General features: G+C 42.2%; 1 protein-coding gene across 1 annotated transcript in view; it reads right to left on the bottom strand.

Annotated features, from left to right (window-relative positions):
* Positions 1–2628: 2628 nt before the first annotated feature.
* ppm1h (protein phosphatase, Mg2+/Mn2+ dependent, 1H) overlaps positions 2629–17045 on the bottom strand; it is a 146603-nt gene continuing 132186 nt past the window's right edge. Inside the window, exons 8-10 of the mRNA XM_084335326.1 lie at positions 13179–13286; positions 6537–6688; positions 2629–5967 (exon numbers count right to left, since the gene is read on the bottom strand). Coding sequence (XP_084191452.1) covers positions 5820–5967; positions 6537–6688; positions 13179–13286 — 408 coding nt within the window. The 3' untranslated portion in view covers positions 2629–5819. The remainder of the gene's footprint in view (positions 5968–6536; positions 6689–13178; positions 13287–17045) is intronic.

Here is a 17045-nt window from a genome sequence, read left to right as displayed (position 1 = left end):
TCAATGATGCAGACTGATGAAAATATACATTTTTTCTCCATATAACCAAATCAGTCAACATTTCAACATGGAGAATCACAACAAAACATGTCCCAGTTTCCATGCTACTACAGTGTGCATAACACAGTAAGCTCAGCAAATATCAGACAAACATAAAATACTGTATCCAGTACAGGTTAAAATTACAGTAAAACAAAAATAGAAAAAAATTAAATAGAGTACAGAAAATACTAGACATTATCTCTTTGCCTATAGCTGGATCTGGCAAGAGATTATTTTGTTGTGATTCTCCATGTTGACATGTTGACTGATTTGGGTATATGGAGAGAGAATTTATATTTTCATCAGTCTGCATCATTGGTTGTCTTGTGTAGTGTTTGGTGAATGTATTGTATATTTTCACGTTCTGTGTATAGTACTTCACTCTCCTTCCATTTTGGTTGAAGGCAGGTGAACTCACCTGCTGCATTTTTATAGTGCTTAAACCTGATTGGTGTATCTACAATTAAGCAATGGTGTGTTTGTGCATCTGATTGCTGTTTAAGTAATTTTACATTCTATGTGTAATGTAATGCAAGTGTGTTTAGTGTTTTGCAAATCACTGTGTATTGTTTTGCAAAAAGTGTGAGGCTGACTTTGTGCTTATAGGGGTGCAAATCTGGGCCTATGTTTTGCTCCTTGAGAGTAAGGTTTTGATAATTGTGCAATACTTTTGATTTGAGTGTTTATGCAATCGAAGAAAACTGTAAAGACTAGAGATTAACTGTTTATTTCTTTTGTACATAGGCTGTGCATAATGTTTGTTTGTTTATTTGCTTATGTGTATGATTCTTAACTGTGTTTTTATTTTGTTATTGGTGTGTATGTATGTATGTATGTATGTATGTGTGTATAATATATGTATATTTGTACCCTCGTTGGGGCCTCTTGGACCATATCAATGTTTTATCTGGCTAAATAAAGGTTAAATAAATAAATAAGAAACTGATGATTTGGTCCTATTAACTTTGAATTTTCTATGGGGACTGCCCAGATCCCTCTCATGGACCTGGACCTCACTTTAAACAACTCGAATCTAGTTCTTCAGTATTCGTCTCTAATTACTCTAAAATTGCGTATTTCTGTGTGTAAAAAAAAAATGAATGAACCATGAATTCTCGTGTCGGGCTTTTCCTCAAACTGATACCCCTCATCCCCCAGACCCCCACGCTGCATTGGGACTCACTTGACGCAGTTGGTGAGTCTGCTGCCGGTGGTGGTATTATTCTACAGAGTTACTCTTGTGTGACTGTCCCTGTTAAGCCTCTCTGGGCTGTTAGCGCCCTGTGTGGACATGCTATATGAGCAGCATTCCTGGTCGACGAGGCTGTTCTCCAGCTGCCTGTTCCCCTGAGGCTCTTCATTGTCCCCCTAATGAGGCTCTTCATTGTCCCCCTAATGAGGCTCTTCATTGTCCCCTAATGAGGCTCTTCATTGTCCCCCTAATGAGGCTCTTCATTGTCCCCTAATGAGGCTCTTCATTGTCCCCCTAATGAGGCTCTTCATTGTCCCCCTAATGAGGCTCTTCATTGTCCCCTAAGGAGGCTCTTCATTGTCCCCTAAGGAGGCTCTTCATTGTCCCCCTAATGAGGCTCTTCATTGTCCCCGTAAGGAGGCTCTTCATTGTCCCCTAAGGAGGCTCTTCATTGTCCCCCTAAGGAGGCTCTTCATTGTCCCCCTAAGGAGGCTCTTCATTGTCCCCCTAAGGAGGCTCTTCATTGTCCCCCTAAGGAGGCTCTTCATTGTCCCCTAAGGAGGCTCTTCATTGTCCCCTAAGGAGGCTCTTCATTGTCCCCGTAAGGAGGCTCTTCATTGTCCCCCTAAGGAGGCTCTTCATTGTCCCCGTAAGGAGGCTCTTCATTGTCCCCTAAGGAGGCTCTTCATTGTCCCCGTAAGGAGGCTCTTCATTGTCCCCCTAAGGAGGCTCTTCATTGTCCCCCTAAGGAGGCTCTTCATTGTCCCCTAAGGAGGCTCTTCATTGTCCCCGTAAGGAGGCTCTTCATTGTCCCCCTAAGGAGGTTCTTCATTGTCCCCGTAAGGAGGCTCTTCATTGTCCCCCTAAGGAGGCTCTTCATTGTCCCCTAAGGAGGCTCTTCATTGTCCCCCTAAGGAGGCTCTTCATTGTCCCCCTAAGGAGGTTCTTCATTGTCCCCGTAAGGAGGTTCTTCATTGTCCCCCTAAGGAGGCTCTTCATTGTCCCCTAAGGAGGTTCTTCATTGTCCCCCTAATGAGGCTCTTCATTGTCCCCGTAAGGAGGCTCTTCATTGTCCCCCTAAGGAGGCTCTTCATTGTCCCCTAAGGAGGCTCTTCATTGTCCCCCTAAGGAGGCTCTTCATTGTCCCCCTAAGGAGGTTCTTCATTGTCCCCGTAAGGAGGTTCTTCATTGTCCCCCTAAGGAGGCTCTTCATTGTCCCCTAAGGAGGTTCTTCATTGTCCCCAGTAAAGACCGGCTTTCAGCTGGAATCAATTGACACTGTCGACTGTAAAGTTATTTGGTACAGAATATCGATCAAGGGCTTCTTCATTGCAAGTTATTTTCACAAAGAAAATGTTTAATTTTTTTTTAATAAATTTGAAAAGCAACCGTTTCTTACATTGAACTTCCGTTTCCAAAACATTACAAACAACGCCATTGTCTTTTCTTGGGATAAAATGTACACCAGTATCACAAAGGAGAGACTTTCCTTAAGTGTCCATTGTATTTACATTTTTACAATTAACTTAAACATCTTCTATTCCATGCTTTGACAGCCTCTTCTCCAGAAAGTCTCCCTTAACATTTAAGATCGCAGTAGAAGTACTGTAGCCTACAGAACATTTAAAGAGAAAACACAAAACACTAGGCTAAACATATTACTGAATTTAAACACTGAAATAAGACATGCATACCTTATAACTACCGCTGCTCCACAATGATGTTAATTGCTTATCTATTTAGCAGCATTACTAGAGATCCTTCACAACAGAAACCAAATAAATTCCTATAAGTGGAGGAGGTACTGGCTCCATGACAGAATGTCTTACGCGTTTGACCCAAGTTACATTATAGGACAGAGTATTTAATTAACAATGGCAAATTAATAGTGGTACGTTTGGGTCAATGCCCCTCTTGACTTAAAGGACAGGTTCATTATTTATTTGATAAAAACTCTGGCCCTGTTTAAACATCGTCTGGCACGATGTTGACTACGGACTACCTCACCAACAGATCACAATGCGTAAGACTGCAGGGCAACCAGTCAGATGTGCTGGTGAGCAACACTGGCGCCCCCCAAGGAACTGTGCTATCACCCTTTCTGTTCACGCGCTACAGCTCCGTTTCAACTCGGGTACGTGCCCCCTACAGAAGTACAGACGACTCCTCCATTGTCTTGTTACATCATGGACGAGGAGGAGGAGTACAGGGCCCTGGTGGAGAGCTTCGTAAGGTGGTAACCATCACCTTCAGCTCAACATCGGTGAGACCAAGGATCTGGTGGTGGGATTACTGGTGGAACTGGTGGGCCCCCATCACTATCCAATGGGAGGAGGTGGTGGACAAGTTCTACAAGTTCTATAAATAAATTGGACTTCTCAATACCAAAGTGATCAATGAAATGATGGCCTGTAATACTCAACATCATGCCAGACAAGTCGTTTAAATGGGGCTTGAATTAAAATGAATTAATCTGTCCTTTTGACTGTACAGAAAAGATAAAAGGGAACTAGACCAGCAACACTTCCAACAACATCATATCCATTTCTGCATGGGAACCCCAACACACTTGTTTCCTGAGTTTTGTTTGGCCATATTGCTTAACGGATGTCTTAATATGAAGGTGTTTTCAACAGAACAGACTGGAACAAGAGATGAGAAATTGGATGGAATTGTTGGATGAAGAAAATCTCCTCCTTCATAACCCCTCCAGCCCTCTCAGGTCCAGCCATGCCAACATCCTAGGACCCCACCTCACTCCCCACCTTCAAAGCCTCACTCAAAACTCATCTGTACAAGATCGCTTTTAACATCCAAGCTTCTTCCTCCACTCTCTCTATTACATTGTTCCGTCTCGTCATTTAAGACTTCTTATTTGATCCTATCCTCTTTAGTGTTCTTGTTTTTTTCTTATTACTTTTCACTTTGCCAGATAGCATTGCTGCTTTTATAATTTGAATGATGATTTGATCATCTTATTCTCATGTAAAGTGTCTTGAGTACCTTTTTGAAAAGTGCTATACAAATAAAATGTATTATTATAATAGAAGGTGTACCAGCGGATGCTCTTGCAACACATGTATGTAAACAGGCAAGACGCTAACATTTTAGAGTAATACCAGAATGAGGGAGGGGGGGGGGGTATCACGAGGTAGACGATTTGACTTAGAAGGATTCATGAACGTGGTGCGGTCTCTTGAATAAGAATGTTATTAATGTTGAATACCTTGCGCTAGAGTTCAAACTTAACAATTCTTCATTTTGCCGACATCAGAAACTCTTGATTGCATCTTCATATTATATAGAGTTGTAAGAAAATTAAGTGATGCATCCTTTTCTTCATCAAAATAAACAATACTGTATGCTACAGTATCCAGTGACGTAATCATCACAGGAAGAAGTAAACGAGCTAAAATCTATCGGTACAACATTAAAATACTTCTAATATACGTAGTCAGACTTAAGGTTTTTTACCTTAAAAGAGGAACCATGCTATGGCTCTGAAAGCTTAAAGAGGAATGCCACCCATTTTAATAATCACATTGTGTTCTTCCTTTGACCCAGGACGGTTCAGTCAATATTTGTGAACATGCTCCACTCTCCTAAAGATAGAAATCCCCCCCCCCCCTATATGGGGCTGCTCCAAAGACAACAAATGGGGCTCTGACGTTTGAGCCCCTAACATGTTTGTGTGAGCACTTGCACCCAAATGAGGTTCATATTCTAGTATTGCTAGAAGATCTGAACTACAATTAAAACCATTTGCGTGCAAGAACCCGCAAACAAATCGGAGCCCTGTTCATGGTCTAGGGAGCAACCCCAGAGCACTAATTGGAAGGTTCTCTGATTTCTAGCTTTAGGAGAGAGGGGTGCATGTTCACAAATACTGACTGAACTGTCCTGGGCCACAGAAAGAACATGTGAATTATTTAAATGACGAGAAAGCGTTTCTTTAAGATAACCAATTGATGGTTGACCCTGATCAGGCGGAACAGAACAACATGGTAGGATACAGTGAGTGTATAACAGTATATCTCTACTTGAGTTGGTCTATACACTGTACAGGCCCTTCAGATATCGCAAGTCTTAACGTCCTGAAAGTATCTACATTTTCACATTCAACGACACTGTACATTAAGATAATTACCAACATCTCAACAAAAATGTGTCCATTCTTCCTTCATTAAGCATTGCCCCATGACAAAATTGGAGACCGCTGCTTCAGTGAAGGCCATACTTTGGGTACCAGGCTTGAAAAACAAAAGGGTTGACTATCAAGTGTTCAACATGGCTCTAGTGCATTTCAGTTGTCCATTGGTTTCTTTTTTCTTTTTCTTTTTTTTTAGTTAAAAAAGGAATGGGGGGAAAAAGGGAGACAATAATGACCATCCTGAGATCCTCCTCTTAGAAAACCGGATCCCGTTCTCTCTGTGACGACAATCAAGACTCTGGATTCTCACTACAGGAAAAGCAACCACACTGAAGCGCTGTAGGAGCACAAGGGATCGGGGTGGAGGTGGAGCGCGGTGGTCAAGGCAGGGCCGAAGGTCCCAGTGTCCCTACGGTGGAGGTCAAAGCGGCTGGGCTAGGTCTGCCTGTTGCCATACATCAGGGGGATGATGTAGACGGAGATGTCATCCCCGGAACCCAGCCTGTCGTTGGATATCCTCCAGCCTCGGTCCTTCAGGACCCCTCGCGCTCTCATCACCAGGTCTTGGGCCGCCATCGTGTACCTTGAAGTAACAAGAGATTTGGCAATGTTTTTTGTCTTTAATCGCCAAGTGCAATGAACCAAATGTACAGGAGTTTGTCCTGGTGTGAATGCTGCAGAGACATAATACCTTAGATAGACAACTGACGGCAAACTATCCCGTATCCCGACTGACGGCAAACTATCCCTGCTGTATACATATTCAACACGATGTCCATTAATGTTTTAGCAGGAAGGAATAGTGGTTGCTACTTCAGAGGACAGTGTATTACCGATTGTACTGTAGTGATGAGATAATGGTATGCAGGGAGAAGAGTAAATATCTTCACTTAACTGTCCACAGTATTTGAATAACTACAACTGTCTACAGTTTAATGGCCGTCTAGAGATGATCTCAAACAAGGAGGCCTCTAGACCTCACCATCACCAGTCTCTCGCAAGCACACTGACATCAGCAGAGGTCGACTTATCCAAAAAAAATTGATACTTTTTTTTTTGAAAATTAGCATAATTGGGACAAGAAAACAATGAGCATCCTCTCCACATAAAGAGAGCGAGCGAGCTGACGGCTGCAGCTGTGAGTGAACATGCCTGTGCTGGTCATCGGGGTCACAGTTGGCCAGGAAACAGGTGACCGCCTCGGACACCTCCTGGTTGGAGAGGACGTCCCACAGTCCATCGGTCCCCAGCACCAGAACGTCGTCAGCCCCGTGTTCGTACTGGGTGAGCGGGTACACTTTGACCTGGATGTGGAGAGGTTGGATTATCGTGACAGAAAGATATAGGCTGTGTCGAGATACACTTAAAACAGTTTTCAGAGGGGTCCTCGGGACTCGGAGCTCCTCAGACCACTCTTTGTATTCACTCACTTCGACGATGGTCGAACAAAAAGCATCTCTGAAACATTGCCACTGAGAATAATGCCCCCCCCTCACCCTTGACACCTAGTCTCCGAACACGCAGCGCTTCAGTTTGATCGCTTCAAAATAATCCCTCTGCTGGCACGGGGAATGGTGGGAGGGGGCAGGGGACGACGAAAAGGAGCACAGCGCTCTCTCGTCTCTCCATAGGAGACATGTCACCTCGCGGCAGACCTGCAGGGACTGCTCGGAACACAACACGGCATGACCACTGTGCCCGGAAACGAGGTTGCGGAGGAGAATCACACGACGGCTTGTGGAGAGATCATGAGTCTGCAGCTTGTGGTGAACCTTGTGATTAAATGTCGGGCAGAAGGGGAGTGTGTTATTACAGTATTGACTCAGGATTCTTGTAAGAATCTGTTGCAGAATACACCAAGGGGGGGATTTCAACACCACAAGAAGCTGTTGACCTTTGAACCAAATGCCTCAGCATGAACTTGTAAATCTCCATGATTTATGAGCATCGTGGCCCTGTGACATTATTCACACAGGTTATGGCACCAGATTTCATTTGGGCTTTTTTGTAGAACCGCACATGGGTGATTTTCAGTTTGTTATGAAGGTCCTCTGTTTTGTAATACTTTGAAGTAAACTACCGCATAAAAAAAAGCTGGAAATGTAGTTGAGCAGTACTATAATGACTGTATATAATGACTGTCCGGTTTCACTTCTCTATTTGAACGCGCCAGAAGAACCGTATAACCCTGTTTTGAAATCTTGTGGACAGCCAATGTATTTGCTTATAAATGGCCTTTTCCAGTGTTTAGCATTGTTTACCAGCAATGTGGGGTTGTATCAATGGGGTCTGTGTCTCTAATTCTCATTTTGGCGGATTGCTCCAATTCAGTTGAGACAATATCCTCCCCCAGTGAACTAAGCCATTCAAACGGCCCTCCTCCGTGTCTTAAACGACCTGATCTCAGCTGCTGATGCAGGTAACTCATCCCTGCTACTACTCCTTGACCTCACAGCCGCCTTTGATACGGTAGATCACCACATCCTCTTAGCTCGCCTCAAGCATTACGTAGGCCTTAGGGGCCCCGTCTTAGACTGGTTCCGGTCCTATTTAAGCAATAGGACCTTCTCTGTCCAACTTGGTGACTTCACTTCCTCTGTGGCCCCCCTCACCTGCGGGGTGCCCCAAGGCTCGATATTGGGTCCCACTCTCTTCCTCCTATATATACTCCCCCTAGGCCAGATCTTGGCAAAACATAACATCTCATTCCATTGCTTTGCCGATGACGTGCAGGTCTACCTCCCCTTAAAACCCACCCAAGGGAAAACAATAAAACCACTACTTGACTGCCTGGCAGAAATCAAGTGCTGGATGTCTGAAAACTCCCTGACACTAAACGAAGGGAAAACTGAGGTCATTGTTTTTAATAGTGCCCCCCCGGCCCCCCTCATTGACGCACTTGGTCCCCTGGGTCTAAACCTCTCCACCTCTGTCAGGAACCTCAGGGTCATCTTCGACAGCAATTTTAAATTTGACAAACAGGTCAGCGCCGTAGTCAAAAACAGTTTTTACCACCTTAGACTCCTGGCGAAGACAAAGGCATACCTCTCCCAAAGTAACCTAGAGACGGTGATACATGCCTTTGTCACCACTCGCCTCGACTACTGCAATGCCCTTTACACGGACATTGACAAATCCCTGCTTCGCCGCCTACAACTGGTGCAGAACGCAGCCGCGCGCCTCCTCACCAAAACAAAAAAACATGAACACATCAGCCCAGTTTTGGCCTCGCTCCACTGGCTGCCTGTTCGCTTTAGGATCGATTTTAAATTAGCCCTAAATGTTTTTAAATCACTAAATGGCACGGCTCCTCCCTATCTGTCTGCACCGCCACACCCCCCACCGATCCCTCAGATCAGCTGACCAGCTGCTATTGGTGGTGCCTAGAACTAGGCTCAAGACTAGGGGAGACAGAGCTTTCTCCACTGCAGCGCCTAGATTGTGGAACAGCCTCCCCCTCAGCGTACGGACCGCCCAGACCGTGCAGGCTTTTAAATAACTTTTAAAAACCTACCTGTTCTCCTTGGCCTTCCCCCCCACTTAATCACTACTAGACCCCTGGCCCTTCTATCCTCTTTGTTTTACTGTGCCCTACCTGGTTTTATTACTTTCATTGCTTTACTATGTCTTTAATCTTATATCCTGCATCATATTATTTTGTTTTTATTACTTTCATTGCTTTACTATGTTTTTAATCTTATATCTTGCATCACATTATTTTGTTTTTATCAACCTGCCTGTGAAGCACTTTGGTGCCAGCTGCCTGGAAATGTGCTATATAAATAACATTGACTTGACTTGACTGTTTTTCTGACGTGACTAAGGCACTGATCTGCATAACTAACACCCCCTCTATGGTTGTAGTGTAATCATTTGCTCAACAACAGAGCGAGTAGAAATACCGACACTTCCTCAAACGGGTTGACGTGGCGCGGGTGCCGACAGAGCGAGCGAGAGAGAGAGAGAGAGAGAGAGAGAGAGAGAGAGAGAGACAGAGAGGGAGAGAGAGAGAGAGGGACAGGAGCTGCTCCCTGCTGCAAAATATCATTGCGCGCGCCCGTATTCCGATCCGTGCAATAATATTCACAGGGGTATATATTGTCATTTGAAACAAGTTACCAATGCATTGTCCTGTGGGATTATGCCCCCTGCGGGCGAAATTAAATTAGTATCCCCCTCAATCTCTCTATGTCTCTCTGTCTGCCAGACTGTGGGTGACTGTCACTCAAAGCGCTTATGGGCGGAGCCCAGCCCAAAACAGTTTGAAATCTTGAAGTACTTGATTAGAAATACAAAACAATGATTTTTTTTGAGAAAAAAAACTTTACATATGTGTTCCATAGACTCACAGGAATTGTGTAAAGTTGGCCAAATAGTGAAAGGAATAGCAAGACACGGGACCTTTAAAGTCAATCCAAATCACTTGGGAGTGTTTCATCGACCTGACCTGTCCTTAACATGTACACAACACTCTTAACTTACCATCCTTTAGATAATAATGTTTGAAAATATTGTTCCTCTGAAATTGTAAAACTGAGTCATATGGTTCTTTTGATAATTTCTATTATAATTGGTCATTACTTCTTTTGATCATTTCTATAATAGTTTTTTTCCCTCATCTCATTTCTGTATGCTGAATGTAATGTGCGATTCTAACTCTGTGTCTCCTTCTCCCTCCCTCCCTCTCTTTCTCCCTCTCTCTCTCTCCCTCCTTCCCTTTCTCCTTCTCCCTCCCTCCCTCCCTCATTGACCCTCCCTCCCTTCTCTCCCTCCCATCTCCATTCTAAAGGCTGTCGGGTCATCTGACCCCTTCCCGGCGGGAATTAGTGTAATTTTCTCCATGGCTGTGCTAGTGTTAACAGCAAATGTAAAAACATTCATATACTGGGTATAGGTAGAATCACTACTTTCTTATATTGGTTCAAGTTCAAGTTTGTTTATTAATTATCACAATACAATACACGTACTTTACGGTGAAATGCTTGGTTCTGTATGAGCCCGAGAGTGTGCTTCATACAGTAAAAAAAAGTAAGTAAGTAAAGAGGAATATACAATATACATATATACAATATACAGTCTAAGTACAGTGAGTAAAAATGAGTAAACAGTGAGGTACAATGCAGAAAATTAGGTACAAAACCTTGAGGTAAGGTGCAATTGCAAATGAGGTATGAATGTAGTGCAAATCTCTTTAACACTTTGGATGCCAGCCACGACATAACACATGTTATCAGCCCGCCCCCTGAATGCCCACCACGACAATTAGCGTGATTTTTTTTTTATTAGCGATCTTCAGATTCAGATTCAGAGTTTTTATTTGCCACATGGAATCATACAATCAGAGTTTCTTCATTACACAATCATAATTATCATTCCATGGACAAAAGGAGCAGGAAGAAGAATAAATCTTATAGTTACCTGCCCCTTATTCCTAAACTAAACAAGTATTTACTTAATGGTCGGTGTACAACCTAATTTACACAAATAATAATTTATACCATTATACAAGAAACACATAATCCACAGTTAAACAAGAAAAAATTTAATAATAATAAAGAATAAAGAATAAAAGAAAGAGAAAAAAAAAAAAGAGAAAAAAAGAAAAGATCTCACTATTCACATCAGATTTGATTTTCATACAGACTAAATATTTTTTTTTTATAAATTCTTTTGAATTGATAAACACTATTACATCCCTTAAGCTCGCTATGGAGAGAATTCCACAACTTTACACCAATAACAGAAGGACACATCTGTTTAAGTGTGGTACGTGCAAACTGATGTTTAAAATTGTATTTTCTCCTACTAAACTCACGTTCTAAATGAAAAAGATTGTAGTTTTTCTGGCAGTGTATTATTTCTTGCCCTAAACATAATTAACATTGTTTGAAACTTAACCATGTCTTCAAGTTTAATTATTCTAGATTTGATAAATAATGTATTTGTGTGTTCTCGATAACTCACTTTATGTGTGATTCTTACAGCCCTCTTCTGTAGTATATATAATGGTTTTATATTGGTCCCATAAGTATTCCCCCATACTTCAACACAATAACTGATATAAGGTGAGATGAGTGAACAGTAGAGTGTTCTCATTGCCTCATACTCTAACACATCCTTTACTTTATTCATAACAAAAATACTCTTGGACATATTTTTTTAACGTGTGCTATGTGCGATTTCCATGTTAATTTATCATCCATAATCACACCAAGAAAACGAAATTCATTAACTCTCTCTATATCAACTCCATCTATGGTCAGTACTATATTTTCATCTAGTTTTCGATTGCCAAAAATCATAAATTTAGTTTTTTTCAGATTCAGTGATAGCTTATTTACATCAAACCATTTCTTTAGCTTCGTCATTTCACACACAATATATTCAGCTAGTTCCTTTAAATTATTTCCAGAGCAAAAACAATTGGTATCATCAGCAAACAAGACAAACTGTAATAGTTTTGAAACATCACAAATATCATTAATATATAAAAGAAAGAGTTTGGGCCCCAAAACCGAACCTTGCGGTACCCCACATTCAATTTGCCAACTGCACATATTGTTGCCTATTGTGGAGATAACTACTCAACCATTCTAGAACCATTCCTCTCACACCATATTAATGTAATTTAGAATTCATATTTCATCAACCGAGTCTACCGTTGGGAAACCAGCCCCATCAGGAGCTCAGATGTGAAAAAAGCGCCCCCTATCGTCTCCCAGATGGTAATGCACCCTTTTGGAATGGACTCAATGAAATTGGATGAGAAAAGAAAAATCCGGAATCCACATTTTACTTCTCACGCATGTAACCGGAAATTATCCCAGTCATTGTGGACCATTAGAACAGCGTGTAATATGTGTTTACAGTATGTAGCGTTGGATCAATAAAAGGATCGATTTTTGGAATGGCGATCAGGAATTGGAATCATCTTTTTGGATAACATCTGATCTCAGGTAAGGAATCTATTTGACCAGTCTTAGGATAATCAGACCTGTTTTCACGGAGATATAAGCTTTTCCCCTATGTGTGATGTGGCCGTTTGGCTGTGCGAGCGATCAGGAAATATATCAGATCAGATATCAGATAGCCTATATAGCGTGCATACGTACACATATATCGATAATCTAGCGTTTATTTCAAAACTATTCATAAATAGGCAGAAAAATGAGAACGTTTTTGTGTATTCTAGAATATTCCGTTTATTATGGAATATTTTTATTTTCCTTGAAAACGAGGGCTTTTCAAGATGCTATAAAACGGAAATGAACCGATAAAAAAACAATCCGCTTAGACAATGTTGACTGTAAAATGAGTCATTGATAAGCGACGGGCAGATTAGACACATAGCCATAATTTAAAACATAAATTAGGCGATATTAACGCTAACATTGAAGTGGATGGTGGGCATTCAAGCACTAAATCGTGCGCCCCCTGCTGGCACAGAAAGTGTTAATAATAGATAAATATAATGTAGTGTTAAAGTGAGTGTTAAGGTGAGTGTTTGTTTAAAAGTGAGTGCGTGCATGTGGACGTGTGTGCAATGAGTGTAGATGATGGGTTGTTACATGGTGTTATATTGGTGATAGAGTGGACATTTGTTTATATGAAAATGTTTAGGATTATTACTTTAACGAGCGTGCAATGCGGCTTTTGAGTTTATCTGGTTATATGGGTCTTTGGTTTAGCTGTGAATGATTATGAACAAAGACGTGCACATTAAGACATTTCATCTTTACACACACATACAGTATTGTAAATGGATGAAAGGTAATATTCTACCCACTATCCTACCTCAGGGCAGCAGGAGAGGAAGGGCTTAATGTAGATGTTGGAGTCGTGCACTTTGAGATCATGGTCCCCGAGTCCTCTGGTCACCCCGATGGTGGCCAACACGCGGGCCTGCGAGGAGGAGGGAGAACCAAGGAAGCAGAGCGTTATGGACAATTCATGTTCGTGGCTTTTCCTTGAAGGCCTATATCTCACTGGGACCAACTTGTTTATAGAAACTCTGTACATGGATCATTCAGTGGCCAGAATACATGGCGCTGACCAGGATAATTGCAGTTATGGACAAAGGGCTATTGAAAGGAGAAAAGGACATAATAACGCTGTTGTTATTCTGTGTGTATTTATTTTATTATTATTATTATTATTACTGGTATTATTATAATAATTATTTTACTCCCTTTGGGGGTGGGGGAATCACCACAGGGCTGGGTAAGTGTAGGGTTCAAATTATTGATCTCATTTATCTTTTCTACAAGCTTAGTTTGTAGTTCCACAGCATAGCTGTGTATAGGCATTGCAGACTCTCCTTTGGCGATGGGCTCAGGTGTCTTCATTGAGCACTTATCCTTATCCTTAGGTTTCAAGTTTCAAGTTTCTTTAATAGTTGTCATACAGAAGTACAGAATACTTTTATACAAAATGCTTCTTACTGTTACGCTCCAGAGACTGTGCAAGACAAGATAAGTATGAAATAAAATAACATAGTATAGCATGTAAATTAGAAGTAAAAAAAATGAGGTCACAGTGTTCAGTAAGTAAAAAAAATGAGGTCACAGTGTTCAGAGGGCACAAGTCATTTGTGTTTCATTATCAATAAATTGTAAATAGAAGAAAATAAATACAACAGATCACAAAGGAAGAGTAGCATAATAAGCCTCTGTGTGACTCACCGCTCTGCTTTGTATTGGTGACCGCTACTAGTGTTTGCGTTCAGATGCATAGTGCAATTTCGATTTGCCCTTTTCGATTTCTGCTCACCTCGTGTTTGCATTCGTATTCCACTAAAACGCTATTATCGTGTCTTTTCCTGGGATTACTAAGAATCACCAAAACTATATTCATATTCAAAATGGTATAAAACGGAAATGTACGGATGAAAAAACAATCTGTTTCGTGCATGTTGACTGGAAGCAACTCACTGACAATCGACGGGTGTATTAGACCCATAGCTATAATATAAGATATATTTTAACCACTCGCAAATCTCGCAGTCTCCCCATTGATTAAAACAATGGCGTTCTAGTGCCCCCTGGCTCATTAAGCGATGGCGCTGGATGAGTTAATGACCATTTTAGCGATGTTTGCAGACCCATTGTGTGTTCTGTATTATAGCTATGGAGACAATAGTATGGCTCATTTTACAGGCATTGTTCATAGTCCATTACTGACTAATTCGTTAATTTCTACACACTGTAGTTTGTTACACGCAACACATCGCCCCATTTCCAAAATAATCCAGTCTTTTTCCATAGATCGCAAGATATGACATGAAATATTGCTTATATGCAATAAGCCCAAATCGTTCTGGTTGCTCACCTCGTTTCAACTAGAAACTGCGATCGTGTTTGTCGAGCATGTTTTACGTCCGGTAAAACACAAAACTGTGATCGTTACAAAAACATATTTCAGGTTCGGTAAAATAGATATAGGATATACCTTACCTTAGCCAGAAGGTATTCCAAAAAGAATAATTCCAAGTGATCGCATCACCAACGCGATTACCCGTGTATATGTCTATACTAGTTTATATGGGAAATACGCTTCAGGCAACAAAATCTCGAGGCGATCGCTGTCTCTCTGTTCAGGAGGAGGGGCCCTTGCAAAAAAAATTTAAAAAGGAAAACCATTAACACATTAACTGCCACAGAGTTTGCCCGTCTCATTCCACTCTCTGCCACCACTCTAAGCCTATGGAGATGTTTACCTTCTTTGCAGGGCTATAACTTTTTAAATTGTATTGCTAAATTGACATTACTATGGCCCATTCAACATCAATTATCTATCGTTCAGAATGTAGGAACGTTATACTTTTTCATTCATAGATTCATACGAAAATACAGTCTAGAATATAAATATGTTTTTATCGTTTTCTGCAGTAATTCCTAGAACGTGAGTTATAGACATAAATGCATATATAGATTTCAACTGTACATGACCCTAAACGTTATGACTTATCATGCGCGGATGAACGGGGGGGGGGGGGGGGGGGTTATAATTCCGTGATCGTCAGTAAATGCTTTATGTAGTATGGGTGATATATTGATCAGAGCAGTTTGCATTAATATTAATAAACAAACACGCTGAAAATGACGTCAGCGTCCTCTTACCGTTCGCCGATGAGACTGGAGGAAAAAGATCCCACTTATTTGACGGCGACCTACTAGATCCATTTCCGGTTTGTATAATAATAATAAACGCCCAAATCATATCGATTATTGAGTTATGGCAGCGATCGATATACACAAATGTGTGTCTAGAGCCCACTGTATCAGCCGAGGCTGGGTGAGGGAATAATGAATACCATGGCGAAAAAATGAAATATGATCTCAATAACGTTGTACGCCGTGGAATGGCAGAATTAGCATGACCTTGAAACACGTTGTATGACGTTATTGGCGCCAGATGTGTTAAGCCATTCCAGTTCAAAGGTGGGCGACACTGCCAGTATACTCTGGTTTTGGCGCTCAACGCATGGCGAGATAACCTGACTTTACTCGGGTATTGCCGTGAAAGAGTTAATATGGCAGATTTGTTCACCCCTGTGTGGTGTAAACGACAACCGGCATGGTGGTATTATTGCCCCAGTGACATTTCACTAAAAGAAACATGATATACCCTCAGACGAAATATCATCCTGCATGGATAAACATCGTTTAGGCAAACAGACACAAGCTCCTAGGTTCATGATGTCATATCTAATGTAAGAGAAGGGGATTGCTCCTAGCTTTATGATGTCATATCCAATGTAAGAGAAGGGGATTGCTTGTGACACCGTGAAGCAAACCCAAACATCTCACGAGTCCTTCGGTTCTGTGAGTCGTTAATTAACCCCCCCCCCCCCCCCCCCCCCCCAGAGTCCCAGACATCGCCTGGCTCATTTGTACGGTGTGTAAAATGTAAAATTCCTTTTGATTTCAACCGTCTGCACAAATCGCCACCGCTGCCTCTAAAAAAAATAGAAAAAAGGCTGCTGGCACATGGCTGGGTATCTGGGCTAAGTGAATCTACTGTATGTGAAGTAGGAGGCATGTGAGGGGGGGGGGGGGGGCGGGGGTTGCAAGAGAACGAGTAAGTGAGCAACCACGATTGTTGTGGTAGGAGATTGGAATAGTATGCAGCACAGGTGATGGAGAGAGACAGACAGACAGACGAGAGCCTGCATTACTAAGAGGGGGAGAGAGACAGAGACACACAGAGACGAGAGAGAGAGAAGAGAGAGGAGAGAGAGAGAGAGACACACACACAGAGACGAGAGACAAAGATACTGCATTACTAAGAGAGGGAGGGAGAGAGAGAGAGAGACAGACGAGAGAGAGAGAAAAAGAGACTGCGTTAGTAAGAGAGGGAGAGAGGACAGGGAAGAGAGTCTCGAGGAGGAGGGAGAGACATCCTGGGATTAATTGTGGAGCGTCGGGGGCCTCAGCAGGCTGTGCGGCTCGGGCTTTGAAGTGCGCCGGCGTTCCTCTCCTCGCTCCTTCTACCCATCCATCTCGCCCGCCTCACTTCAAAGCGGGGGGGAGGAGGACTCGACGTTGGCACAGCCAACTGTGCAGGGGGGGAGCCGGAGTGTGGTTGCAGCTGGGCGGCACTTTCTTGTTGTTGACAATTGTATGTGGCGTATTAGATGGGGAACTAGAGATGGGAGTTAAT

The sequence above is a fragment of the Notolepis coatsorum genome, assembly GCF_963971535.1.
Source record: "Notolepis coatsorum genome assembly, chromosome: 18".
NCBI lineage: Eukaryota > Metazoa > Chordata > Actinopteri > Aulopiformes > Paralepididae > Notolepis > Notolepis coatsorum.
The sequence above is the reverse complement of the archived record's forward strand: the minus strand, read 5'-3'. Positions and strand labels throughout refer to the sequence as shown.